This window comes from Panthera tigris, chromosome D3 (assembly GCF_018350195.1).
Source record: "Panthera tigris isolate Pti1 chromosome D3, P.tigris_Pti1_mat1.1, whole genome shotgun sequence".
NCBI classification, from domain to species: domain Eukaryota; kingdom Metazoa; phylum Chordata; class Mammalia; order Carnivora; family Felidae; genus Panthera; species Panthera tigris.
Window position 1 is genome coordinate 77,087,242 of NC_056671.1, and position 27,032 is coordinate 77,114,273.

At 49.6% G+C, this 27,032-nt stretch overlaps 1 protein-coding gene across 1 annotated transcript in view; it reads left to right on the forward strand.

Annotated features, from left to right (window-relative positions):
• The window catches only part of LOC102960341 (O-acyltransferase like protein-like), a 62,480-nt gene extending 35,651 nt beyond the window's left edge, over nt 1–26,829 (forward strand). The window contains exons 8-15 of the mRNA XM_042961576.1: nt 2,218–2,319; nt 8,612–8,777; nt 10,189–10,268; nt 15,273–15,386; nt 16,924–17,056; nt 20,018–20,204; nt 25,965–26,107; nt 26,641–26,829. Coding sequence (XP_042817510.1) covers nt 2,218–2,319; nt 8,612–8,777; nt 10,189–10,268; nt 15,273–15,386; nt 16,924–17,056; nt 20,018–20,204; nt 25,965–26,107; nt 26,641–26,766 — 1,051 coding nt within the window. The 3' untranslated portion in view covers nt 26,767–26,829. The remainder of the gene's footprint in view (nt 1–2,217; nt 2,320–8,611; nt 8,778–10,188; nt 10,269–15,272; nt 15,387–16,923; nt 17,057–20,017; nt 20,205–25,964; nt 26,108–26,640) is intronic.
• The last annotated feature ends 203 nt before the right edge of the window (nt 26,830–27,032 follow it).

Below are 27,032 nucleotides of genomic sequence, written 5' to 3' on the forward strand. Positions count from 1 at the left end.
GCAACCTTGCACCCTTTTATTGGTAAAAAGACTACATATCCGACCCCTGGCTTGCTCTGGGGCCCGGGGAGTGCCGGGCCTTTTATCAGTGGTTCTCAGAGTATGGTCCCAGTCCGGCTGTACCCGCGTCATCAGCAAGGCTGTTAGAAATGCAGGTTCTCAGGCCCCACCCCGGGCCTCACCCAGCTAAGAGGCCAGGACTCCTGTTTCCTTCCTGTCCAACGTTCATTTTGTTTCCTTTCTTAATTTGTTAATGTTTATTTATTGATTGTTTATTTAATGTAACATTATGTTAATGTTAATGAGAGAGACGGAGTGCCAGCGGGGGAGGGGCAGAGAGAGCGGGAGACACAGAATCCGAAGCAGGCTCCGGGCTCCACGCTGTCAGCACAGAGCCCGACGTGGGGCTCGAACTCACGGACCGCGAGATCATGACCTGAGCCAAAGTCGGACGCTCAACCGACCGAGCCACCCAGGCGCCCCCATTTTGTTTACTTTAAAAAGTGCGCACCGGGGCTCCCGGCTGGCTCAGCCAGAAGAGCGTGCGACCCTTGATCTCGCGGGTCACAGCGTCAAGCCCCACTATGGGTGTACAGATTACTTATAAATAAGTACACGTAAAAAAAGAAATGCACCGATTCTCTTTACAGAAACATTTCATTTGGACAATGGCAATCTTACTAAGTGACCCCTAGTATCGCCATCGTGCCAACAGCTTTTAACCTGTTATTCCGGACGATTCTCCCATTAAACCCGGGAAGCTGGAGCCAGTATCATCATGCTCGTGTTTACAGATGAGAAAGTTGATGTGCAGAGATGAAATCAGTTGCCCAAGTCCCCCCAGCTAGGAAAGTTCGAGTGACAACGGGAACACAATGCTTGTTTCACGCCAAACGCAGGTCTTTACCGCCATGTCACGCACACATTTACGTAGCGAAACCAGACTTCTGACCATCCCTGGTGACGGCTCGGGAACCTTCTTCTACCTCTCTGGCTGACTTCACCCATTCCTGTTGCGGGATTGTGCTCCCCACGGCGGGGTCAGGTCTCTGCATCTTTCCAGCTTCCTACAGCAGGTTCTCCTGCTGGCAGCCTGTTTCCCTGCCAGCCTTCTCTTTGTCCTCTCTCCGCGCTGAATGGCTGGGTGTTTCATGGCCACACACGGAGACCCTGATGCATTCTTTCCCGAAATTAAGAGGAGCCCGGAATCGGAATTGGCTGGCCTACTTCCACATCTCCACACTCCCTTCTACATGTCTCTATAAATTGCATTCCTATTATAGTGAATCCAACTTGCTGCGTTTCAAAAAAAAAAAAAAAAAATCACGCTGGCAGAGAATCAAGACATTCTCTAACCCTCCCTGATCCCTTCCAACACACACACACGGCCTTTTTTTTCTTGGCCATAGGAAATGCATTTGTTCCTTAGAGAAACACCCACGAGGCCCATTGGCATAAATGTTGGAAGGTCAGGAAGCTCACTCACAGACTCGCTCATCATCAAGTTGTAACTCAGAGATGTAGCCTGTTTCTTTAGCTGAACATCCTGGGCAACAAATTTGTCTTCAGGATGTGTCGGTTGAGAATCTTGGGCAACCCACTGACCCTCTGAGCCTCGATTTCCTAGTAGGTGTGCAGGAATTGTAGTATCTTCCCTTCTACTGATCACTCACTCATCGACATTTATTGCAAAGTAGGCCGGTATGACTGGAGAAGGACAAGCGACACTGTTAGTGAAGGTACTTTGAAAACGGTGTGGCACCACAGAAGTGGAAAGCTTTGACACTATTGTTTCAAAAGGCCAACGCGTGTTCACCAAATATTTCTGGCTCTCTTCCTTCCGGGCACTTGGTAACAGTCAACTTCCCGGACCTGTCGTGGTTAGGTGGGATCCAGGTCTGGCCAAGGAGGGGTGCCTGGGGTTGCGGTGATGCTAAGAGCTTTAAACATGTCGCTTCTGGCCTAGGACATTTAATTGCCGGTTTGAAGCCCTCCAAAATGCTCTTTTCTCTGCCGTGGTCACCAGTGACCTTTCAGACAGTGACCGCTCCTTCAGCCTGGGTCCCCTAGTTTGGAAGACGCTGAGGTCAAGGTGACTGGCCGTGGGCCTGTCGCGCGAGCAAGAAAAAAACTGTTACTGATGGAGACAACCAAATTAATCATCGGATGAACTGTATCATTGATAAGTAATTCCTGGGGCTCTTCTCTTTCTCTCAGTGGTTGGCTAAGCGCAAGGTCATTTCTAAGGATGCATCAGAATTCGGACAAAGGAACAACCCTTAATGTCATCCTCAGATACTTCCTCAGCCGCCTTGCAAGGTAGGTCTGTTTATAAAATGTCTCAATCCATTATTGCTGTGTAACAACGTATTGCTTTTTAGTCTTTAACCCTCTTCTGAAGGAACGTTCGAAGCAAAGTAAACTGAGAGAAATCGTTTTCTTCATGAAGTTGGTTTTTGCTGTCTAGCAGCTTTTGCCAGTGGAAGATGCCAATTTTCGTGATATTTGCCCTAATAGAATTTGAACTATATGAATCCAGGAGAAACCTCCTTATTCCTCCGCTGACAGGCAGCAGATTTCCAGAAATGTGCTGTCTGATTTCCACGGAACGTGTCTTCAACGGGAGAATGTGTATGTCTTGTACGAACTAGTGGTAATTGTGTCCTGTAAATAAGAGTACCGATGGTGACGATAAAAATCAAATAAGATACAGCAAAGAGAGGGGCTGGTGGAAGCTTGGGGTGATGGTGGTTCTGCTGAGGGGGGACGGGGGGCAGACGTGGCCCTCCTTACGAATGGGTGGTTGGTTGGGGCAGGAGGAGATAGAGTCCTGGGACGGAGGATGGAACCCGTGATGCATAAAGACACAGGGAGCTTGGGAAGCAGAGGAAACTTCAGCTCATGGAACCCACCCCTCCTTTTGTACAGTCTCTAAATCACGGTTTGTTGCCGACTGAGCTAGAGCTGGCTGTCATTACTTATGGCCGTTGCCTCTCTTGTCACGCTTCGTTGTCACAGATCGGGAAGGGGCTGTTGCAACAATCTTGTGGGCTAGGAAAATGGAGTGGGTAAGTTCTGACTCTGGTTTGTCAAATCTTTCATGCTGGCTCAGTCCTCTACCAGCTATGTGACCTGGAGGCAGTGCCTCACCCTTTCTGGGCTTGAGTTTTCTCATCTCAAAAAATGGGAAGAATGACGGCACTCACTCCACGGGACTCTTGCGAGGATTAAATGAGAGCATGTGCGCTGAGAACTCAGAGGCACGTGTGACACACAGTAAGCCTTCCGTAAGTAGAAGCTGTCGTTGTTACTGTGGTCGCCACTCACACCTTTTAACTTTTCCGGAAAATAGGGTAAGAATGAGTATGGGCTATGGAATGGGCCTCTATTGATTTCTTTTCACCATGGCCTTTGTGGCTTCTTCCAAACTCTATTGAATTTAGCCCTTGTCCTGGATGCTTGACAGACTCCTTATTCCTTTTTTTGGGTGCGTGGCCCTGGGTTTAGCATGTTGTGCCCTGTGGTCTTCTGGAGGAGAGGGACCGATTGACATTCAGGCCACAGGTTCTTAGTGATAAATGCTGATACGGTGTTAGGGGGTGGGGCGTGGAATCCAATGGTGGCATCCAATCCAGGGCATGGTGGGTTCTGCCTGGGAAATCTACTTCAGAAGAAAAGTCCTGTTCTGGGGACTGAAGGACAGGAAGTGTTTTAGCAGGCAGATAAAGCAGTAATTGTGTGTGTGTGTGTGTGTGTGTGTGTGTGTATGTGTCTGTGTGTGAGAGATCTTATGGGTCAAGATGGTGGTGAGGATCCCCGTGAGGAAACTATTGCAATATTTGGGGAGGATAGCAGATCTGGACTGACAATTGGCCGTAGGAACGGAGTGAGGGCAAGTCAAGGATACTCAGAATTTCCAATCTGCACAACGTGGCATATGGTGGTGATGTTCTTGAGGAGGGAGCTCCGAGAAAGTGGCAGATTGGAGCCAGGAAGAGAGAGTCCAACCCGGGACGTAACTTTGTTGAAAAATCGGGGGAAACATCACCAAGCCAGCTTGAACTCACTCCGTAAGGGAAACCCAGTGCGAAAGCAGCCACACTCCCGGCCTCTTTGATGGTCTCATTCTTGTCAGCAAAACCCACTGTTCTTACTCAGTTATGATCAATTACTTGCCTACTTATCTCCAAGAGGACTGGAAATGAGATCATTTGTTCACTCACTCATTCTGTATTTTTTATACGTTTATTTATTTATTTTGGGAGAGAGAGTATGTGTGCATGCAAGCACATGCAAGTGGGGGGAGGGACAGAGAAAGAGAGAGAGAGAGAGAGAGAGAGAGAGAGAGAGAGAGAGAACCCCAAACAGCCTCCACACTGTCAGTGCAGAGCCTGACAGGGGGCTTGAACTCATGAATTGTGAGATCACGACCTGAGCAGAAATCAAGAGTAAGGCGCTCAAACGACTGAGCCACCTAGGAGCCCCTCTTTCTGTATTTATCAAGGGCCCACTGTGTGCCAGGCACTGTTGTAAGCCCTGGGGATCCAATAGTTAATAACCACGCAAGTGCCTTCTGGCCCGGAGATTACGTTCCAGTGAGTAGAGATAGATAATCCATGAATAAATATGCGACATTAGGTTGCAATATACAAGTGCATTTCTAGCAGGTCAGGGACCATAGGTGGCACAAAGTGCTTATTTGGAGAAGGAGGCAAGACGGGGTCTTCTTCTGGAAGGGTAGTCAGGGAAAGTGACCTGTGTCAAAGGAAGTAAAAGAATGTTCTAAGCAAAGAGAGTGCTGTGGGGGAAGAAGGGCCCATGTGGGGAACAGGTGTTAAGGTCCTGAGAAGGGAATGTGGCTGGCATGTTTGAGAGACCGCAGAGAGCCCACTGGAGTGGAGAGAGCAGCTTGGAGAACAGGAGGGGACGAGGTCAGAGAGGTGGAGCGGGGCCCCGTGGCCAGGATCGTAGAGGGCCTGTATGCTGCTTTAAGGACCTTCTATTTTACTGGGGCACAAGAAGCCTTTGGAGGGTTCCAGCAGGGGAGTGGCACGGGCCGAGTCACATTCTCCAAGAATCACGCTGAGAATAGACAGTAAGAGGACAGGGGCAGGAGATGGGGGACCCGGGAGCTACAGCAGCTATAAGAAAGTGCAAAATGCCAGCTTCCCGGGGTAAATCGGAACAAAGATTATGTAACGGGAAATAAGGAGAGTAAATGTCTCAGACCCTTAAGACTGTGTGATTATTCCAACTAGGAGGTACATGTTAAAAATCAGGGGTTTGGGGGCACCTATGTGGCTCAGTCGGTTATGCCTCTGACTCTTGATTTTGGCTCAGGTCATGATCTCATGGTCGGGAGACTGAGCCCGAGCTGAGCTCTGTGCTGAGTGTAGAACCTGCTTAGGGTCTCTCTCTGCACGCACGTGCACTCTCTCTCTCTCTCTCTCTCTCAAAAAAAAAAAAAAAAAAATTGGGAGTTTTTGTTACAATAAAAACATTACTGGTAAAAATATCTATCACAGAAGGTTATACACTGAAATTAAGGGTACCCACTGCAGTCTCACTCCCCCGCGGGGCACCTTTGTTAACAGTTTCTTGTAAATTCTCGCAGATACTTTCCATGTACTTACATACTTACAGGCACTGGGTTTTTTCTTTTTTTAATGTTTATTTATTTTTGAGAGGGAGAGACAGAGCGTGAGCAGGAGAGGGTTGAAGAGAGAGGGAGACACAGAATCTGAAACAGGCTCCAGGCTCCAAGCTGTCAGCACAGAGCCAGGACGTGGGGCTCAAACTCACAAATCGTGAGATCATGACCTGAGCTGAAGTCGGACACTTAACCGACCGAGCCACCCCCGTGCCCCTGGGTTTTCTTTCTTTCTTTCTTTCTTTCTTTCTTTCTTTCTTTCTTTCTTTCTTTCTTTCTTTCTTTCTTTCTCTTTCTTTCTTTCTCTTCTTTTCTTTCTTTCTTTCTTTCTTTCTTTCTTTCTTTCTTTCTTTCTTTCTTTCTTTCTTTCTTTCTTTCTCAAGAATATGATTATACTATAAACCGTGCTATTTTACAGGTAGCTTTTTTCACATAATGATTTTATGTTGGCATATCAATCTGTTGCATGCAAGGACCCACCTCACTGATTTTATTTTTTTAAAGTTTATTTATTTATTTTGAGAGAGAGTGAGTAGGAGAGGGGCAGGGGAGAGCAGAGAGAATCCCCAGTGGTCTCCAAACTGTACTACAGAGCCGGACATGGGGCTTGGACCCACAAACCGTGAGATCATGACCTGAGATGAAACCAGGAGTTGGACGCTTAACTGACTGAGCCACCCAGGCACCCGGCACCTCATTGATTTTAAAGGTGGCCTGGGATGGCTCTGTGTGGGTGGACAGTCGTGAATCTAACGTGCCCCTGTTAATGGGTGTGGTGGTAATCCCAAACTTTTGCTATCTTAGACAAGGATTCAGTATCAGTACACTTTTGTGCACATGTTTGGGGGTAAATTTCTAGAACTGGTGGTTTAGTGCATCTCACATTTGGATGGACATTTTCCACTTTCCCTTCCCACCCACCGGCTAAGAGAATGCCTGCTTCTTGTACCTGGCACGACAGCCAATATTGCACGTTTTAATCTTTGAAAACCCTCCTAGACTTTCAATCTCCCAGCAGCTTGGACAAAAATGAAGAACAATTTACATTTATGCGATTCTTTCCATGTTGCCGGCTGTTTTCCTATTGATCTCCTTTGATTTTCAAAAACCCTTAGGAGGCAGGAATCATGATGCTCCTTAAAAGAATCTAAGGAATCATCATCCCCCCCCTACCCTGTCCCCCTAGAAGAGGAAAGAGAGAAGTTACATGATTTTCTCAGTAGGAGCATTTCGACAGAACTAGAAGCCACATATCCGTAGCTCTGCTCCTCAAGGTGAGGCCCAGCCTCTGCCCTGCCCCCACGGGCCCCCCCACTCAGAGGCCGAACTGGGGAGGACACAGCCTGTACCGTGCTCCCCCCGAGGGCATCTGACCCGAACTCCGTTCAGAGGGGAGCAGGGGGGGTGGGTGACTTACTCTGCCCAGGGAGGCGACAGATGGTGGGAAGGAAGGCTTGGGAGGCGGAGCTCGAGGCCTGGGGGAGCAGCTGTAGGACAGCTTGGTCAGATGGCTAATGTGACGGGCCCGGGCCCAGGCAGGGCTCTGTGGCTGTTGTCTGAGCTGATCTGGGGAGATGCGTTTTGGCCCAGTCAGCAGCCCTTTCTCTCTGACCGTGATCTGCGATTCCAGGCTGCTCCCCGCATGCCCCCAGCCCTCCTGTCTGCTAGGCACGCCTATGAGGGATGTATCAGCGTGGGGAGCACCGGAGGCCGACAGGTCTGGGTCCCGGCGCCCACGGGGCAGCTGGGTGCTGCCCTACGACTCTGCTGGAGTGTGGACCTCCAGCAGTCCGGCCCTTCCCATCTGTCGCAGCCAGCCCGGGGGCCCTGACACCCTCCCCTCCCCCCCACCCCCGCCTGAGATGCCCGGAGGTGCTGCTGGGCCCTGTGCTCAACTGGGAATTTCTACATATGTCCTTTTAAAAGACGGCTGTTGATCGTAGCTCACCCGGAATCCGTGCCGGGATTGCGTCCGCCCCCCTGCTACGGCCTCGCTTCGAACCTCTGCACCAGCGATGTCCAGTAGGTGGCCACCAGACCTGTGGCCCGCTGAGGTGTGCCGGGAGCGTACAATGCACGCGGGATTCTCAAGACTCAAAGAAGGAAGGATGGAAAACTGCTCGCTAGTTTTTTTTTTTATAGCGATTACCTGTCGATAACATTCGGGATACGCTGGGCTACGTAAAGTATATTATTGGACTTCATTGTGGCTATTTCTTTTGACTGACAAATGCGGCTGCTGGAGAGTCTAAAGCAGGTGGCAGATAGGGCTGGCGTTCTGTTTCTAAAGGACACCTGTGCCTTTCCCCCACCGTCTTCGTAGCTGGGAAGGAGGTAGGGTATGAAGGAAGGGAGGGAGAAAGAAAACAAGGAGGGAGAAAGGAAAAGAGGGAAGGAGCGAGGAAAGGCATTGTCATCCAGGGTGGCCACAGGGGGAAGGATGTGAGCTGGTGGCAGACCTCAGTGCCGCTGGGTGGTTGGGCCACCTTGGCCAAGTCACCCAAACTTCCGTGATTTCCCCATCGGTAAAATAGAGGTACTTTTCCCCTGACAGGAGTATTTCTTTTCTTTTTTTTTTTTAATGTTTATTTATTTATTTTTGAGAGAAAGAGAGAGAGAGCACAAGCAGGGGAGAGGCAGAGAGAGAGAGGGAGACACAGAATCAGAAGCAGGCTCCAGGCTCCGAGCCATCAGCACAGAGCCCGACGCGGGGCTCGAACTCACAAATCATGAGTTCATCACCACCTGCTCAGTGACTGACGTATGTTTGCCTCAGCATCACCGGAGCCCTGGGGTGGGAGCTCAAGAATTTTTACCCACGAGCGTAGGAACGTTTGAGGTGTGGGCAGCTGGTCGCCCACCCAGCACAATCCGTTTCAGAGCGTCTCTGTCGCTCACCCCGGGGACTGAATGGAACCACGGTGGAGAGTCCCCTTCTCTCTTCTGGCTCTTTCCTGCCAGGTTGCAGCCCCTTCACATGTATTCGGTGTGCTTGCTGGCTGGATTGTTCTCTCTTGTTCCCTGGGGACCCGTCTGGGAAGTGCCCAAGTTCCACGTGGATAACTGCCGGCGAGCGTGGTGGACGAATCTGCTGTTGCTAAATAATTTCCTGTGGGTCCCAAACGCGGTGAGTCCTGCGTCATGGGCTGGGAACAGGCAGATGGGCACGGGCCAACGCGGGGTGTCACTTCACGCGGTTCGTGAACTTTCCAAGGGCCGGCCTGGGTCTGATGCCCTTTCTTCTGGCACTTTCTCTGGAGTAACGGTGAAGCCATAGGAAGGGGGTGGCTGGGGGCAGGGAGACTAGCCTCTCGGGATGGGTGAGTGTTACCAAACCAGCCTTGGCAGGGGCAGTTGCCGTGAAAAGCAGAGGGAGGGAGCAGGGTAGTGGGCACTGAGGGGCCAACCGTGCAGGTACGTGTCCGGAAGCGGCCAGCCTTGCTCCGTCAAGGTTCCATGTCACACCCCACAGAGAAAGGACACTTGCCTTACCTCCACGCAGACGGCCTGTAACTGGGATGGAACATTGCACGTCACCTGCGCCATAATGAGTCGTTTTTCGGTCTCAAGCCAGATCAGACAGAGCCACAACATCTGTCTATACTGGCTGGGGCTTCCCCCGAAGCCCTCGGATCCTCACGATGACATCGGAGTCAACGAAAGTGAAATAGGGGTAATTGAATCGTGTGTGCCAGGTGCGGACCGGCCTGGGCCCCACGTGGGAATCAGTGGCGAGGACACGAGCCAGCCACCTGTTTGAGGCCAAGCCCACCTTGGTCCTTGAAAGCGGACGTGTGAGGGCCGTCTGGCCTGGAGGTCTCACCGATCCCCCACCTCGGGCACTTCCCTTTAGTCGGAACAAGGAAAGCTGTCGCTTGTGCTGGATAAGTCTGGGCTCTCGAGGACCGGATTGGGGACTGGAGGGAGCAAGGAGCCTTTTACCTCCGGAGCCCTGGAGGGAGCTGCCCCCAGGAACGTCGTCACATTGAAGAAGAATGAGGCAGGTAACTGGCTCATTTCACACCAACACGGACAGCCCGCGGAAAGATGTGGCTTTGGCCAGACGACCGCACGTCCGTCACACGTGGGAACTCTGGGCTCTCCGGCACAAGCTCGTCTGGAGCCAGGCTTCCAATCTAGATGAACACATTCCTTCCCCGGGGGCTGGGGAGGGCCGGCAAGGCAGGGAAGAGAGGACAACAGGGACCCTTACCGGCTCTGAGGGCACCAAAACGATAATTGTCCCTTACATTCGTGTAACGGGGTGGAGTTGAGTTCCTCCAACTGCCCTGGGAGCTTAGCTTTTACTGCTTTTTTTCAAGAGAGAAAGCTCTGCATTTCCCTTTTGTAACCTGGCAGTAACAATACTCAGCACCTAGGCTCCTTACAGGATTAAGTGAGATGAGGTATGTGAAATCCTGTGGCCCCAAATTCCTTTCTCTTCCCTTGGACCGCCCCCCCCACCCCCCCACACCTCCCCAGCCCCAGGAAGGTGAGCGAGTGGCCCCGGTGAGTGACCTCTGCTCCTCTCGTTTCAGTGTAATGGCTGGACGTGGTACCTGGCCAACGATTTTCAGTGCCATCTCATCACGCCGGCGATCGTCCTCATCCACAGAAAGTGAGTGTGCCCGGGACCGGCGGGTCTGGCCACGGGACCTCTCCCACGGCACTCCCAGCGAGCGCTCCAGCTCTGGGCAGGGCAGCCTTTGCGATTCAGGAAACGAACTTTTCAGAGCAGTGTGGACACCGAATCCTTTTCTGTTTATCTTTCTTCACGTTCTCCTCCCAGCTTCGTCCTGCACACACCCCTCTGCGTTTTTGCAGGGTCGTAATCAGGGCGTGTGTAATCTCTAGTCTCAGTCTTTTCCATTCACCTGCCTTTGTAAACATTTCCGCGTAGCGACACGATCCACATACTCAGCCGTTTTAGGATTTCTATGCCATTGTTATGGTCGGGCATCTACATCATTTCCAGTGTTTCATGACTCCAGACGGCACCTCAGTGACTGTCTTTGAACGTACTACTTTTTCCTCCTGTTCATTTCCTTGGGGACCCATTTCCAAGTGGAATGACTAGGTCAAAGCGCAGGAACGATTTCTTGCTGCTTGTTACATAGTGTGCGGTTGTTCTCCAGAAAGAGGGAAGTAATGACCGCGCCCCCAGCGATACATCAGTGTACCTGTTCCCCCCATCAGATATTTATCACCGTAATTTTTATTACTTCTAGAAAAGCTCTCAGGCCTCAATAATTCATGAGGACACTTATAGCTTGTGGAATATCCATGCCATATCTTAAAAGATTTTTCCCTTTTTTTGTTGTTAACATGCACGTTCAGTTTAAGAGGTATGGGAAGATAGTAGGGTGAATAGAGGGGAAAACCATCACCCTAGACCCATTCCTCACTCAAGAAGAGGTGAATTCCCTGTCAATATTTCTGTGTTTATCTTCCTGATCTTTTTCCGCACCACTTTTTAAACATGAAAGGCTTCTGTGTATATACATCAGTATCTTTCTTTTAATAGTTACATGACGTAAGCGTTTTCTAAGCCTACTTCTAAGAGACACAATTTTATCTATTTATTAAAAAAAACTTTTAATGTTTATTTTTTGAAAGAGAGAGAGAGAGAGACAGAGCATGAGTGGGGAGGGGCAGAGAGAGAGGGGGAGACACAGAATCCGAAGCAGCCTCCAGATTCTGAGCTGTCAGCATAGAGCCGGACGCAGGGCTCAAACCCACGAACCGTGAGATCATGACCTGAGCCAAAGTCAGTCACTTAACCGACTGAGCCACCCGGGCGCCCCTATTTATTTACTTTAAGTAAACATAATTTTAATGTATGTGTAACGTTTCATTCTATGGAATGAACTGTAATCTACTTACACCTTCCCCTGGTGTTAGATACTTGGATTATTTCCAATTTTGTGCTTGCTTTCATGAATAATCGCCTGATAACTATTTTCGTGGAGATCAGAGTCTCCACTCTGATATTTCTTTAGAATGCATATCTTTAAGGGGAATCCCTAGGTCAAAGAGCATGAATGTCTTCTAGGCTCTTGAAGCATAATGACAAATTGCTTTCCTTAAAGCTTCTATCAATGTTCAGTCCTCTGGCCACCAATTACACGGTTGCCAATATGGAATGTTACTAATAACACAAAACAAAATAGAAACCTTGCTATTTGGATATGTAAGAAAATAGTCATTTTTTCATATCTAACTTGCAAGTTTTTAACTCCTAGGGGTGAAGCGGAGTTCTAAATACGCCTTGACCTGCTCTATATTGTGGTTACCTGTTACTACTCTTTGTAGGACAGACTTTGAATCACAGGCTGACCCATGAGGTTGCCTGTTCTAGCCAAATGCAAGCGTTCAAGCCATCTTGATTTTAATTTAATCTAAGAATTAAACACCAAAAAAAAAAAAAAAAAGGGAAATCTGCTTTTTCACATATCTTAAACACACAATGCTTTCTAACTTTAAATGTACAGGAGCTGTTTTTTGTTTTTTGTCTTTTGTCTTTTTACTAAATTAAAAAAATGTTTCATGGATTCCACTCAGCACAGAGGCGGTTTTGCTGGTATAGTGAGTTTGAGTCAGAAGACGTGGCAAGTTCTTCCCTACCCCGTCTCCTGAAACAAAACCATCTGAATCAAATGGCTTATTTTCTCAGAGTGGGGGCTGGGAGGTGGAGAGGGCAATTTTGGATAGCATAATAGAACTGATAAGAGCATATGAGATTGAAATAAAATCCGACGATAAGATGGAAATGAGATCTAATAATCACATTGCTTTCTATCTTGGAAATGAAGGTTTTAAAAAAAATAGCTCCAAACATCCTCTGGTAGAAAGACGTACCACTCTCTGCCTCCTTGATTTATTCTCACACCTGCCAGGATGAAATCGCTGAGAACGGTGGGGATTAGGAATTAGTGTGCCCTCCCACTCTCACCTCAGTGTGGATCAGACAAGGAAGGATGAGAGTAGGTCAAGATGGCTTTGGGATGCTGACCTCCCTTCCCCTCCCCTTCCCTCCCCAAGCCCCTTAGAGAGGGTGGGGATTCCTGGAACACTCCTGGGTCGCTGATCCCTGCTGCTGCTGGAGAGGGGCTCCCTGAGCAGGAGCTGTTCAGGCCCCCAGGGCCTCCACGGGGGTGGACTCTCCCTCCCACAAGGCCGTCAAACCCTCAGAGCTCCAGGGGCAGGGGAGCACCTGGCCCAATTCTCTGGGGCTGTCGCAGGCCTCGGCTCTGTGACGGACTATGGCTGCTCCAAGAGCTCTGGAGACCTTGGCAAGCGCCTGCGGGGAACAGGTGGGGCAGGTGTGAGGCCTCTGCAGGCCCGGCAGCCCTGGCAGAGGAGAAAGGGCGAGCCTCCACAGGTCTCCTCGGAGGTGGCAATTCCAGCAGGATGTGCTCATTGCTGGTACAGGTATTTGTGAAGAAACGGCGAGAAAAATCCTGTGGGGCATCCTGGCCAGGATGCTGGGGGCTGACAGGCTTTCAAAGAATACCAGGGTCTTTTCAGGCCATTCCTTCCTCCTCTTGGGCTATATGGCCCCTGAACGGGCCCTTCTGAGGCACCAACCCTCTTGAGAGAGAATGGGGATAGTGGGTGGCACTTGAAGCTCTGGGCCTTTCTCAATCCCACGGTCGTAGGAGGAGTCCCCTCAAACAGGCAGACAATACAACCACTGACCCGAGCTGGCAGAGGGGACCCTTTGGCACAGGGTTGGTTTCTTCTGAGGCCTCTCGCTGTATCTTCATGTGGCCTTCTTGACGCGGTCTTTGCTCTGTGGTTGTCGGTCTTGTCATCTCTTCTCATGAAGGTACCAGTCACATTGGATTAGGGCCCATCCCAATGACCTCATTTCACCTTCATTATCTCTTTAGAGACCCTATCTCCAAATAGAGCCATATTCTGAAGTGATGGAAGTTAGAATTTGGGGGGGGGGGAGGGGACGACAAAATCCAGCCCATAACAGTCTAGATTAGGAGGTTTTATTAGTTTTATTATAGAGGCAGTTAGCCTGTGGAGACTTGTCTGACTCCTGGGAGGAGGTGCCATGGGTTGGGCTCAAGTCTCCCGGGGAGTTAAACAAATATTGACTTGGGTGCATGCAGGTTTTTATTGGATGGCCTGACTGGATGGTTAACCATTGACCTAAGACAATGAATTCTTAGTACCTCCTCACTCTAGACCTACTAGAGTAGGTAGTAGGTGGGGACCTACTTGAGTGTCCTTGTGAGTTAAGACCCCCGAGTCCCCAATGTCAGCATCTTTCCTAGAGGCTGTCATGAAAGGTAGATTTTCAGTTCCTCAGCTAAAAACCAGCACTATACAAGCTTGTGGCCGTGCAACTACGTTTAGCTTCTAAATGGTGGGAGGTATGTAAAAGGTAGAGCTGTTTTCCTTTAGAGAACACACTTGTATAGAATGCCAGTAATCCAAGGAGGCCAGAACTAAATGGTCTGGCAAAAGGAACAGTAAATAGACAGCATTGTTGTCATACCTTCCCAGCCCACTCTCACAGCAGACATTACTAATCAATCACAGCACCACTGAGCTAACACTCCTCCATTCCGAGCATTAACACTAAACTAGAATTGGCACTCTGGATGAAAATCATTTGCCATTTGCCTCACTCGTGATAAACGAATGGTCCCTTATCCCCTCCTCATGAAGAACCGTGGCAATGTCACGCAGTGGAACGGGATTGTCAAAGGCACCATCTGGGCAGGGTTATGCCTGGATAGTCTTGTCTTACGCCTGTGTTTGACATTCCTTCTATACTACTGCACATCGTCTTTGTCCCAACCCTCACGATTCTGAGGAGGTGCAACCAGTGCCTTACTCTAACTCTAAAGCCTATGTCCCTAAATCTCATTTCCTGCCCCAGAACCTCCTACATACTACAGCTGGGCCTCCTTCGGGATCTTTCTTGGCCTTATACATGTGGAGTCCCAAAGTGTGGAGCCACCCTTGGCTCATGGGGGATAAAAGACACTGGGAAAATGCCTCTTTCTTTCATCTTCCACGACAGTTTTCAGGCGCATCTTCCACAGAACATTCTGGAAGAATTGAGTACTGGCCACCTTGACAGCACATCCTTGTGTTAGTTTTCCCTGCTTCCCTGTTCTACATGCCATCCCTCATTCCTACCCCCACATCAACTCCCTGCACCCAGACGTTTGTCTCAGATTGCATCTGGGTGGGGGGAGAATCCCTGGACCGCCTCTTACCCTAACCCCGTCCCTGCGTCCCCCTGCGCCTGACAGTCCTTTCTCTCCGGAATCAACCACCATTTATGTCCGTGTAATGCTTCGTGGGTGGCAAGGAACATTCCCAAGCAAGGTCACATCTTCAGCCGCACAGTACATTTCAGGGTGAAGATGAGGAAAATCAAGTTCAAGGTCCTGCCTAGGGTCGCACAGCCAGTAAATGGTCACATTTAAAGGCAAAGCCAGTTCTCTTGAGTCACAGCTGCCCCCACATCAGCCTCTCTCAAAGGCAGGCCTGGCAGGAAGTGCCTCTGATTGCCAAGCTTTCAAGTCTTTCGTGGGCACAAATTTTGCAGCGAAGGAAACTGAAGAGTGCTTCTGTCAATGTCCTCTCTTTGCAGAAGTAAACATGTCCTTGTCCTCCTCGGGGCCATGCTGTTCTTGGCATCTTTCACTGCCACAGCTCTGCTCACCCTGGCTTACTCCCTTCCGGTCGCAGCTCCGTCAGAAGCAAGGTAACCCACGGTTCCCAGCCGGGCCCTCTTGTTTGCCTGCCCCGGGAATGGCCAGGACCTCCCAGGGAGGCTGCTCGGCGAGTGCCAGTCTGTTTGCGCTGTGTGCGGTGGCTCGTGGAAAAACTGGGTGGGAAATGTTCAGCCTGGATGGGAAAGTTGATTGCGTTTTTGTTTCCAAACTTCTGACCCTTTCAACTTGCGCTGGGGGGTCTTCTCTGAAAGTACCAGGAACGCGTGGCTGCCCGTTGAAATGTTTCTCGGAGGAAAGGAGCGCCCCCACGCGGCTGTATTGGGTTTCTCCTCCCGCCGCCGACCTGCAGCTCGGAAGCTCAATTATTGGCTGGAGGGACCGAAATTTACGGAAGTGGGGGTTATCCCTTCAAGGTCACGCGGCTAGTAAGCGGCATAGGTGTGAGTGGAACCGAGGACCTTACCCGCTATGCTATTTTGCTTCCCCAGTGAGGTTTATATCACGATTTTTCCTTATCACCACTCTGTGCATCACGCAGGGAACAGCGGCACGATTTCCTGCTGATCTGTTCTCATTGCAGCAGGCAGAGTGATACAAATGGGAGTCAGATGCTGTCGGTCATCTGCTCAAATTCCTCCAAAGGCTGCCCACTGCTCTCACGGTAGAAGCCCTGTCTGACCTCCTCCATCACTCCCCTATGTGCTGACTCTGGACCAGCCACACCAGCCTTCTAAGCTTCACACACCAAGCACGCTCTCCCCTCAGGCCTTTGCACTCACTGTTCCCTCACACTAGGATGCTTTTCCTTTGAAGTCCGGATCTTGGCAGGGCTCGCTTCTTCATGTCCTGCAGGTGTCAGTGCAAACGTCATTTTCTCAGAGCAGCCTTCGCTGACCTCCCGATGCAAAATAGCCCGGCACCGCGACTCGCGCACATTGTGCTCCAAATGTATTTGCGAGGGGAATGAATGAATGAATGAATGAAGACACCCCAGGTTTTTTCACTAGGGGAACACCATGCCCTTCCTGTCATATCATTGGCCCCTGCGGGCCCTGCCAGGTGACTGAGGGAGAGGCTCATTCCCATCGAATCCCATCGAATCTAATAGAGTAGGTCCTCAACTCTAGAAGCACATGAGAATCACCTGGGGAGACTTTAAATCCCACTGATGCTTCCAGCAAGCACCATCTCAGACCACAATCTCCGGGGATGTGGCCCAAGCAACCACGAAGACGTTCCACGAAGACGTTCACTTCTGAAAACCACGTTTTTAGAGCTATCGTGATGTGCCAGCTGCCAGCACAGCTCCTTAAAATGGACTGGGTCATCGTATTTCCTTGGGGTCCAGGGTGGAGGGGCCCAGGGGCGTTTGCAACTTGAGCAGGCCAGCTGTGGCACAAGGCAGGACCCTGAGGGTGCCGTCTGTAGATCGGACTGAGGAAATGAACAGAAGCACCCCAAATTTTCCTTTGGATTTGCCGATTGTGCCGATGGACATCTGAGAGATTCCTCTCTTCATGTCTAGATCAAACATGACCTTCTGCCTCATGTTCTTTTGTTTTTCAGTGAAAACGTGACTGTGTTGTACTTCTCCGAGTACTATACAAAGCCCTACTGCAGATTCGGACCATTCCTCGTGGGGCTCTTTCTGAGCATTTTCATGCACCCAAACCGCCAGGCAAACGTTCTTAAAACCAAGGTAAGTTTGTCCCATACTTCACTGCCAGGGCCGCGTCTGTTTGGGACTGGAGTGGCCCATTCGGCCAGGCTCTTCCAAAGCCATGGGCAGGAACCAGACTGCTCAGTACTTTATCGTGTTGCGTTGCGTTAGCAATGTCTCTTGGTGCCAGAGAATAAGAGAGACCTTGTCTTCTCGCGAAAGCCTGGTTCTCTGCTTTCTTCACGGAGCTCCTTTAAGAAAGCTCCAGAATTGGAACCCAGCGGTGTTCCACCCGTTGGAACCTTGGTACAGATCCAGAGAAATCCCCGACATGGGAAAAACACACCCAATGAGATTGCAATGGCAAGGCCCTCTTCTGAAAGAACATAGTTACTTGTTTGTTTGTTTGTTTGTTTGTTTGTTTGTTTTCATAATTAATTTTTTTAAGTTTATTTATTTATTTTGAGAGAGAGTTGAGGAGGGGCAAAGAGAGAGGGAAAAAGAGAATCCCAAGTAGGCTCCAGAGCCCGATGTGGGGCTCAATTCCATGAACCATGAGATCATGACTTGAGTTGAAGTCAAGAGTTGGACGCTCAACTGACTGAGCCACCCAGGCTCCCATAGTTACTTCTTATAACTTTTTAAAAATGCTTATTTATTTATTGAGAGGGAGAGGGCGAGAGAGAGCATGGGCAGTATGGGAGGGCAGAGACAGAGGGAAAGAGAGGGAATCCCAAGCAGGCTCTGCGCTGTCAGCACAGGGCCCACCGCGGGGCTCCAATCCACAAACCGTGAGATCATGACCTGAGCCGGAATCAAGAGTCCGATGCTTAACCAACTGAACCACACAGGTGCCCCTGCCCCATAGTTACTTTTTAATAGCACAAGCTCCTTGGTTTCTACAGATAGGATTCTTGGTCAGATTCATTGGTTCCATCTGGGAATCAGGACATGTGGTATCTAAGGGGGAAGAAGCTGTTACTTTACCTTGCAGGTAAAATTCCTTCCCTGGCTCCTTTGCGGGTAATCACTCTGATTCACCAACCAACCTCGAGACTCAAACCGGAAAGCCGGGTTCGTCTTCCTCATTGACCACTCCTCCCATGCAATCTTCCACCAATCCCTGCTGAAGCGCCTCTTTAATGGCACTCTGTTGTGATCTACAAGTGAATCGTGCATCTACAGGGGAATATCATAACTCGAGCCTATAGGAAAAGTTACGTAGTCCTTGTATATGCATTTTTTCCGGTGAAACCCTATGCTTCCAGGGAATCCCTGCTGATCATTTCTTCTGCTGTCCTCTCTTAGCTTGTCCAGCTGACTTTGGTGAAGCTCTTCTCATCTCTTGATCTCAAATCTACACTTGGGGCAATCTATTTAAAACACTAGCTGGTGTTGCCCTTGAACTGCGCAAAAGTTCCTCTGGTGGCAGAGGTGAAATCTAAGATCCGGGGAGAACATTTGTTTATTTTATTTTATTTGTTAATGCTTATTTATTATTGAGAGACAGAGAGACAGAGCATGAGCATGGGAGGGGCAGAGACAGGAGGAGACACAGAATCCAAAGCAGACTCCAGGATCTGAGTTGTCAGCTCAGAGCCTGACGCGGGGCTTGAACTCACAAACTGTGAGATCTTGAGCTGAGCCAAAGCAGGATGCCCAACCGACTGAGCCACCCAGGCACCCCTCATTTTATTTTATTTTAGAGAGAGAGTGAGAGTGAGCAAGGAGGGGAGAGGGGCAGAAGGAGAGAGAGAGAGAGAGAGAGAGAGAGAGAGAATCTCAAGCAGGCTCCACACTCATCACAGAACCTAATGTAGGACTTGATCCCATGACCCTGGGATCATGACCTGATCTGAAACCAAGAGGCAGACACTTAACTGACTGAGCCACCCAGGTGCCCCAAGGACAGAGTATTTGTGAACCACTCCGAGGGCTGAGTCAGGACCAGGAAGCATAGAGCCAGAACACAAGTCAAGCTGAGCTGGAGAAACAAGGTGGAAGGGACGGGCAGACCAAACACAAATCTCTAGAAGCCAGAAAATAAGGACACAGTGTCCAAGCTGGAAGCAGCGGGGGGCATGTGTTATATGCTGGGCATGAGATGGGGCGGTGTGCATTATGAGTGAAAAGGTGAAGGGGATCCTAGCCTAAAAAGGGGGGCTTGTGGAGAGCCCCCGAGGAAATGCCTTTCCTTCCATGTAGCCAGAGCCTACCGCAGGAATCTGAGGCCCAGGGCGGGGAGAGCTTCCCTTTAGAGACAAGGTGGTGGACTGATAAGATGCTAGTTTGGTTCAATGGAGACGTTATCATAGCAACCTGGGAACTGAAGCTTAGAAGCAAGAGAGACTCTTGGAAGACAGATCTGGGTCTAAAAAGGTCAAGTTAGATGACCTAAAATCTAAGATCTTGAACTGAGCCCCAGAATAGAACTTAACCCATGGTGCTATTTTCTGAGCTAGAAAGCTCTCCATTCCCCCACTCCTTCTGCCATTTTATGACCCCAGTGATTAGGGTGCAGCCCACGTATGGATTGGGTGCCAGAGGCCCTTGAGTTGTTGGTGGGGACAGAACCAATCAAGGAGCCTTACTAGGTTAAGGAACAGAATGGGAGGTCAAGAGCGGGCTCCAACATTATCTTCTCTTTCTCCCTTTTTTTTCCCCCCTTAAACTTTCATTTAATAATTATTTGGGATTCACGGCCATTTTGTGCAATTTTATCACGTGGGGATTTGTGTGACCGCCACCACAAGCAAGGTGCAGAACTTTGCTGTCGCCACCAAGATCTCTCCGTGGTCACACACCTCACTCCCCGCTACTGCACCCCAAACCTAACCCATCGTAACCAGTAATCTGAACCTTTTGTGTTAGCGACATATTGGGCACCGATCGAGGTTTACAAATAGATACCGAAAGTGACCAAAAAGTAAATTCGTGTAAAAGGAAGTAAATACACAATGGCCAGAATGAGCTTGACCCGTGTCTCTCCTTTCCCTGTAGACGCAAGCCCTGCTGGGGTGGACTTGCTCCCTGGCCACCCTGTTCGCAGTGGTCGCTCTGGCGTATGCAGTGGATGATACTTCTGTCACCTCTTCACCTGCCGTTGCTCTGTACCAGGCCCTCCACCGGACCCTGTGGGCGGCAGCCGTGGGCTGGGTCCTGTTGGCATGTCAGGAAGGCTATGGAGGTACAACGCAGCACGGGGGGTTGCTTATAGGTTCACACTGTGTCCCTTTAAAGGGGACAAATGCGAAAACACAGTGTGCGCGGACGGGCTTTTTTATTTGTTGTTGAACGACTGATATTGACTCAAAGACATCAATTTGTTTATATCCTGGGGGAACCCCCCATATTCTGTTTTCAATTTCTACACTGGTTTATGTACAAATGTGGGTTCTGAGCCTCTCCAATGAAGCTACTTTAGAAGCTTCATTTAGGAGAACAAAGAGGGTCCTACAGTAAGAACAAAATACCAGTGGCAGGGACCAAAGTGGTGGTCACACCCACCCTGGGCCTCGGTTTCCTTATCTGAGGGTAGAGACCGAATAGTTCCCAAGATCCCCTTCAGCCCTGTGACAAGCTGGGGAACTGTCTATTGAGCCTGGCTCTCAATGTGTGGAAAGTCAAGCAGAAAAGGGGCCTAAATGGCAAGAAAGGGGTTTTCTTCACATTAGAAATGGCTATCCAAGTCACCTGATGTCTTTTTCCCTTTCTTTTCTAGTTGGCATGAGATAGGGACTGGATGCTTGGGGTGTCGTAAAATGACAGGAGAAAGACTGGCAAGAATCATCCAGAAAAAGTTCTGGCCCCGCACTGGCCAGAAGCCCTGAAGGGTTGGAAATAGAGCCAGGTGGAGTCATGACACGTTTATATACCCTAGGGAAATAATCAGGATGAGCTTAAAGTTTGGCCTGTGAACCCAACCCACTTAGCCTCAGCAAAGGCGTTTGGGATTCATGGGTTAAGGAGGAAAATGATAAATTGATCACAACAACTCTTGCTGACGGGGCACAGGCTTACGCCAGGTCTCATGGAGAATTTCACCCAGGTGATCCTGGGTGACGCCGGCCACACCGCTGTGGGTACAGCTATAACGTGCTATTTCTCTGTGAGAAAGATGGCGCCTAGAGAGAACACTTGAAGGTCACACAGCTCGGTAGTGGTTGAGCTAGAAAACGAACCCCGGACCGAGTGAAAAGCCGATGCCCAAAGCCCGTGACCGTCGTTTCTGTGCAATAGGACCCCTCTCAGATGTTGGATTGGTAGAACTGTTTCTGAGTTTGATGAGTATATAAGGGTGAGGAATTTGTTCTTTAATATTTTAATTTTAAACGCTTTCCCTTCTATGGAGACATGATGTTAAAGAAGAAATGGGCCGCGTTCTCGCTGACGGATGTATTTGCATTTCTGGGCAGCTGTTTGAATCACAGGACCCCACCCTAACACTGCTCCCACCTGGTGACAATGACCATGAGCTGTCCCCAGAGCCTCAGAACATAGGCAACTCCTCTCCCTGGCCTGGCACAGGCTGCCCACGATATGGTGGTAGCATAACAGTATTCTTGTCTCTTGTAAAAGTCGTGCTAAATGAAGAATAACTTGCTGGGGGGAGAGTCTTAGGTCAAGTTAGAAGATTAATCAAATTGGGGGCACTTGGGTGGCTCAGGCGGTTGAGCGTCCGATTCTCGATTTTGGCTCAGGTCATGATCTCATGGTTGGTGAGATCTAGCCCTGCATCGGGCTCTGCCCAGATGGTGCAGAGCCTACTTGGGATCGATTCTCTTTCTCTCTCTCTCTGCCCTCCCCCCCCAGCTCTCTCTCTCTCTCAAAAACAAATAAACATTACAAAGAAAAAAAGAAGATTAATCAAATTTGGGGCACCTGCATGGCTCTGTCAGTTAAGTGTCAACTCTTGATTTTGGCTCAGGTCGTGATCTCACCATTTGTGAGTTCAAGCCCACGCGGGGCTCTGCACCGACAGTGCAGAGCCTGCTTGGGATTCTCTCTCTCTCTCTCTCTCTCTCTCTCTCTCTCTCTCTGCCCCTCACCCACTCGCATGCTCTCTCTTTCTCTCAAAATAAATAAATAAATATTTTTTAAAAGATCAATCAGATTTGCAGCATTATCATTACCGTGGAGTTAGTAAATGCTAGCAATTCTTAGCCTGAGCATGGACGACGCCTCCGTTAATCCAGACGACAGACAAGTCCTTTGATGCGTTCTTGAGTGATACGTGTTTTCAAAGAGTGTTGTCATTAGCCAATCACAATTGCAGGTGCGACTGATGTTCTAGGTTTGCATCTCTGGTGCCATAAGATAGCAAGATTGGTTAGCAGGTCAAGGTAGGAGGTGACGGGTGAGGTTCAATCCTAGAAAATATGTGTCCACCTGGTGACCTTTGGAAAAGTATATCTGTAAAGGAACATTTGAGGAAGTGTGTCACCGAGACTCTCAGGGTGAGAAGGGGGGTCCTGATGCCTCAAATCATCTTTCCATCGTCTGAGTCAGGGCCAGTGTAGACCATGAGGGTTTGGTTCCGTGCTGAGTTGCCAGAGTCATCTTCTGACCACGTGACTCCCCCAGTTAAAACCTTTCGGTGGTGCCGTCTCTCCTTCAGGGGTCCTTGAACTTTAGTAATACATGGACCCATTCCAAAGGAACAAGAAGTCTTTGGGGATCCTTAGTATTGGCTTAAATTATTTTAATTCTAATTTTACCTAAACATGAGCATACATAAATCTAGATATAAATTTTTATGTTTATAATACATAGATTTATAAAGTCAAAACAAATGTGGTTATAAAGTAACCACAGAAATGGGGCACCTGGGTGGCTCAGTCAGTTAAGCATCCAACTTTGTCTCAGGTCATGATCTCACGGTTCATGGGTTGGAGCCCCGTGCCGGGCTCTGTGCTGACCGCTCAGAGCCTAGAGCCCGCTTCAGATTCTGTGTCTCCCCCTCTCTCTGCCCCTCCCCCTGCTCACGCTCTCACTCTTTCTCAAAAATAAATAAACATTTAAAAAATTTAATCAAAAGGGGGCGTCTGCCTGGCTCAGTCAGTGGAGCATGCGACCCTTGAGCTCGGGTTTGTAAGCTCGAGCCCCATGACGGGTGTAGAGAATACTTAAAAATAAAGTCTTCAGAAAAAATAATAAAGTAACCACAAAACTACAAAACCAACAGGGTCTGAATTAACAACACTAATTTAATGTGATTAACAGTTGACTGGAGCCAGTTGTGGCTCATGACGTGACCAGGAGGTTGCTTGCTTTAAGGATGTTCTTTTGTGTTTCGTTTACCTGCGTGACACGGGCTCTCCGTTGCCTTAATTTTCCTATAACTATATTGTTTGCTCCCCAGAAATGTCTTGGTTGATCTTATCCCTTGACATTCACTTGGGGCAAAGGTATCTTTGGCCGGCGAGTCCATCTCTGTTCTCTCAATCATATAAAATACTTCCAGAATGCTCACTTTACGCCAAGCGCTGTTCAAGTTGCACAGGATGTGGAGCAGTAGACAAGAAAAAAAATCTCTGTTGTAGGAGATCACAGGGGGGTAGGGGACACAGCCCGGGAGACTCCAGTAAGCTGCATAACGGCCCCTGGTAGATCAGGTCCAACTGGGACTTTGCAGATGTGATGGCGGCGATCACGAGATTGGGAGGCGGGGAGATTATATGGGCCCTAAATGCGGTCACGTGTACCCTCCAAAGAGGAGGATAGAGGGACACTCGCAGAGGAGACAGCGACACGAAGATGGAGTGGGGACACATTTGAAACCGCTGATGTTGTTGGGAGGGGCCACGAGCCAAGGAGAGCCAGAAGCCGGGAGGGGTCGGAGGAGACCAGAAATGGATTCTCCCCTAGAGCCTCCAGAGGGAGTGTGGCCCTGTCCACACCGTGATTTCAGCCATACTGGTTTGGGGCTTCTTGTCTCTAGAATCACGCAAGAGTAGATTGTTGTTGTTTTTAAAAAAAATTTTTTTTAACGTTTATTTATTTTTGAGACAGAGAGAGACAGAGCATGAACGGGGGAGGGTCAGAGAGAGGGAGACACAGAATCTGAAGCAGGCTCCAGGCTCTGAGCTGTCAGCACAGAGCCTGACGCGGGGCTCGAACTCACGGACCGCGAGATCGTGACCTGAGCCGAAGTCGGCCGCTTAACCGACTGAGCCACCCAGGCGCCCCGATTGTTGTTTTGAGCCACGATATTTGTGCAATTTGTTGCAGCAGCCATCGGAAACAAATCTGGAGCCAGGTTAAGTAAATATGTGTATAATTCCAGCGTGGATATATATAGGGAATAAAAATAAAGCCGGGATTGGAGGGTAACTGGAGTAGGGGTGAGTTTGCAAATATTTGCAGGCAAAGGGATGGTGTGGCAGAGGTCTCAAGACTGGAACGAGCTCAGTGGGCGGGAGAAGCAGCAAGAAGACCGGTGAGACAGGAATCAAGATCAAGGTGGGAGAGAGATGGGAATGAGAACACAGAGGAAGGTAGCAGCCAGGTCATGCAGGGTCTTCAAGGCCCAGGGGAAGGACTGGATTTTCTTTTAAATTTTTTAACATTTATTTATTATTGAGAGACAGAGCGAGACAGAGCATGAGCAGGGGAGGGGCAGAGAGAGGAGGAGACACAGCCTCCGAAACAGGCTCCAGGCTCCGAGCCGCCAGCACAGAGCCCGACGCGGGGCTCGAACTCACAAACCGCGAGACCGTGACCTGAGCCGAAGTCGGACGCCCAACCGAGTGAGCCACCGAGGCACCCCGGATTTTATTTTAAAAGCCATGTAACGTAATCTGACCTGTGATTTAAAAGAGCACTCTGGACGTTGCATGGAGACTGCAGGGCAGCAAGAAGGACAGCAGAGAGACCAATGGATCCATCAGGAAGCTACTGTACAGGTCCAGGGAGTAGGAGCTGGTGGGTTTGATGCGGGGGTTAGTGGCGGAGATGGGAAGAAATGGTCCAGTTTGAGATAGACAGTTTTAAAGACAGATGGTAGCACTCTGTGGGATATGGGAGAAAGAACCGAATTTGGGATGACAAAGATTTTGTCCTAAGCAACTGATACAACAGTGATGCATGACTGAGCACTTGAGATGAGCCTCGTGCAAAGGAGAAACAAGTTTTTTTTCTTCTTTTTCTTTTTCCTTCCTTCCTTCCTTCCTTCCTTCCTTCCTTCCTCCCTTCCCTCCTTCCCTCCTTCCCTCCTTCCTGTCCTTTCTTGCCTTTCTTTCATGGCTTGAAACAACAGAAATCAATCCTCTCATAGTTCTGGAAACTAGAAACCCAATATCAAGGTGTTGGCAAGGTCCTTCTGGAAGCCCCGAGGGGGCATCTGTTCCATGGCTGCCAGCGAGCCCTGAGTTCCCGGCCCGAAAGTGCGTCACTATGGTCTCTGCCTCGCCTTCACACGGCTTTCTCGCCCTGCCTCTCCCCTGTGTGTCTGTGTCTCCTCTTCTGCCTTCTATAAGGACATTCGTGGCTACGCGTGGGACAACGCAGTTCTAGAAGTTATACCGAGTTACAGAATATTTGTCCCGAAAGAGACCTACACGTTGACCAGACGCAAGCCTCTCAGTAACAGAGGACGAGCCTGAGGCCAGGTGACACGAACCACCTCGTCCCAGGGCCCAGCGGCTCCCGTGCTGCGTCTTGAGCCAGAACCCAGGCTGGTGGAAGGACTTGGTTCCTTGTTTCCCACGCAGAACGGTCGGTGCTCAGGGCTTGAGGTCGTACTGAGGAAGTCAACTGACTGGAAACGCTGTATTAGCGTCTCTTATTTTTTCACATTCCTGCAAAGTTTGGTTTGGTGTGGGGCACCTCCTCTTAAAAATCAGGAGAATAAAGGCCTTCTTAGAAGTCCATGCACACAGGTGCACAGCACCCAGAGGGACCGGGCGGAGTCATGGCTCCGTTAAGTCAGGCTGCCCGTTCCCTCCAGGGCTGGTGAACAGGCTCCTCTCCTGCCACATCTGGGCTTTCCTGGCCAGCATCAGTTACGCTTGCTACCTGGTTCATCCGATCCTCATCATGCTCTACAACGGGCTTCAAGAAACGCTCATTCACTACAGCGACACCAACATGGTGAGTGAGTCCCCACTCTCTGCTCTCTTGTGGCTCCACTGTCCCTTCTCTGCTGGAGCCACCACGCAGCCCACTGGCTCGGGGAGAGAAGCTCGCTTTGTTGTGGGGGCTGCTAGGAGCCTATTGTCCTTTGCTTTCTTTGAGGGAGGGCTTTGGGATAACATCTTTCTTCGATTTTATTCATCCGATTTATTTTAAGTTTATTTTTATGTGTTTTGAGAGGCAGTTAGAGAGCCAGTGGGGGAGGAGCAGAGAGAGAAGGAGAGAGAGAATCCCCCGCAGGCTCTGCACTGTCAGCACCGAGCTCGATGCGGGGCTCGAACTCACGAACTATGAGATCGTGACCCGAGCCGAAGTCAAGAGTGGGATGTTCAACTGGCTGAGCCGCCCAGGCGCTCCTACCTTAGTTTTAACGTTCAGGGCTGGGGGTCTTACAGATCTAGATCTTACGGCCGGGATGATGCCCTTTAAAACCAAACACAGTACGAATCTGGTAGTAGGATTGCATTCACTCTGCCCCTATTTCTCTCCAGTTCTACCTTTTCTCTGGACACTGTTTGCTGACCTTCATCACTGGGCTGGCCCTGACACTGTTCATTGAGAAACCATGTCAGGAGCTGAAGCGGTACCTGTTGGGACCAGTGCCCGCTGGGCCATGAACATTCTGGTAAAACCCTAGAGAATGACTGGGTTTTTTTCTGCTGGCAATGAGCTAAAGTAGACAGGGGCTCATTTATGTAACAGACGCTTGTGTTCCCGAAAAGGGGTGTGAATTCTGATTTGGTGAATGCTTAAGATATACAAGTTCTCTGTGCTTAATGCATAAAAGAGTTCTGAGTGTTTGTTTACTATATAAAAGAGTTCTGTGATAGCCTGTTGGGTAGCACAATAATCACTCTCTGATGTACCTTTTTAGAAAAAAACA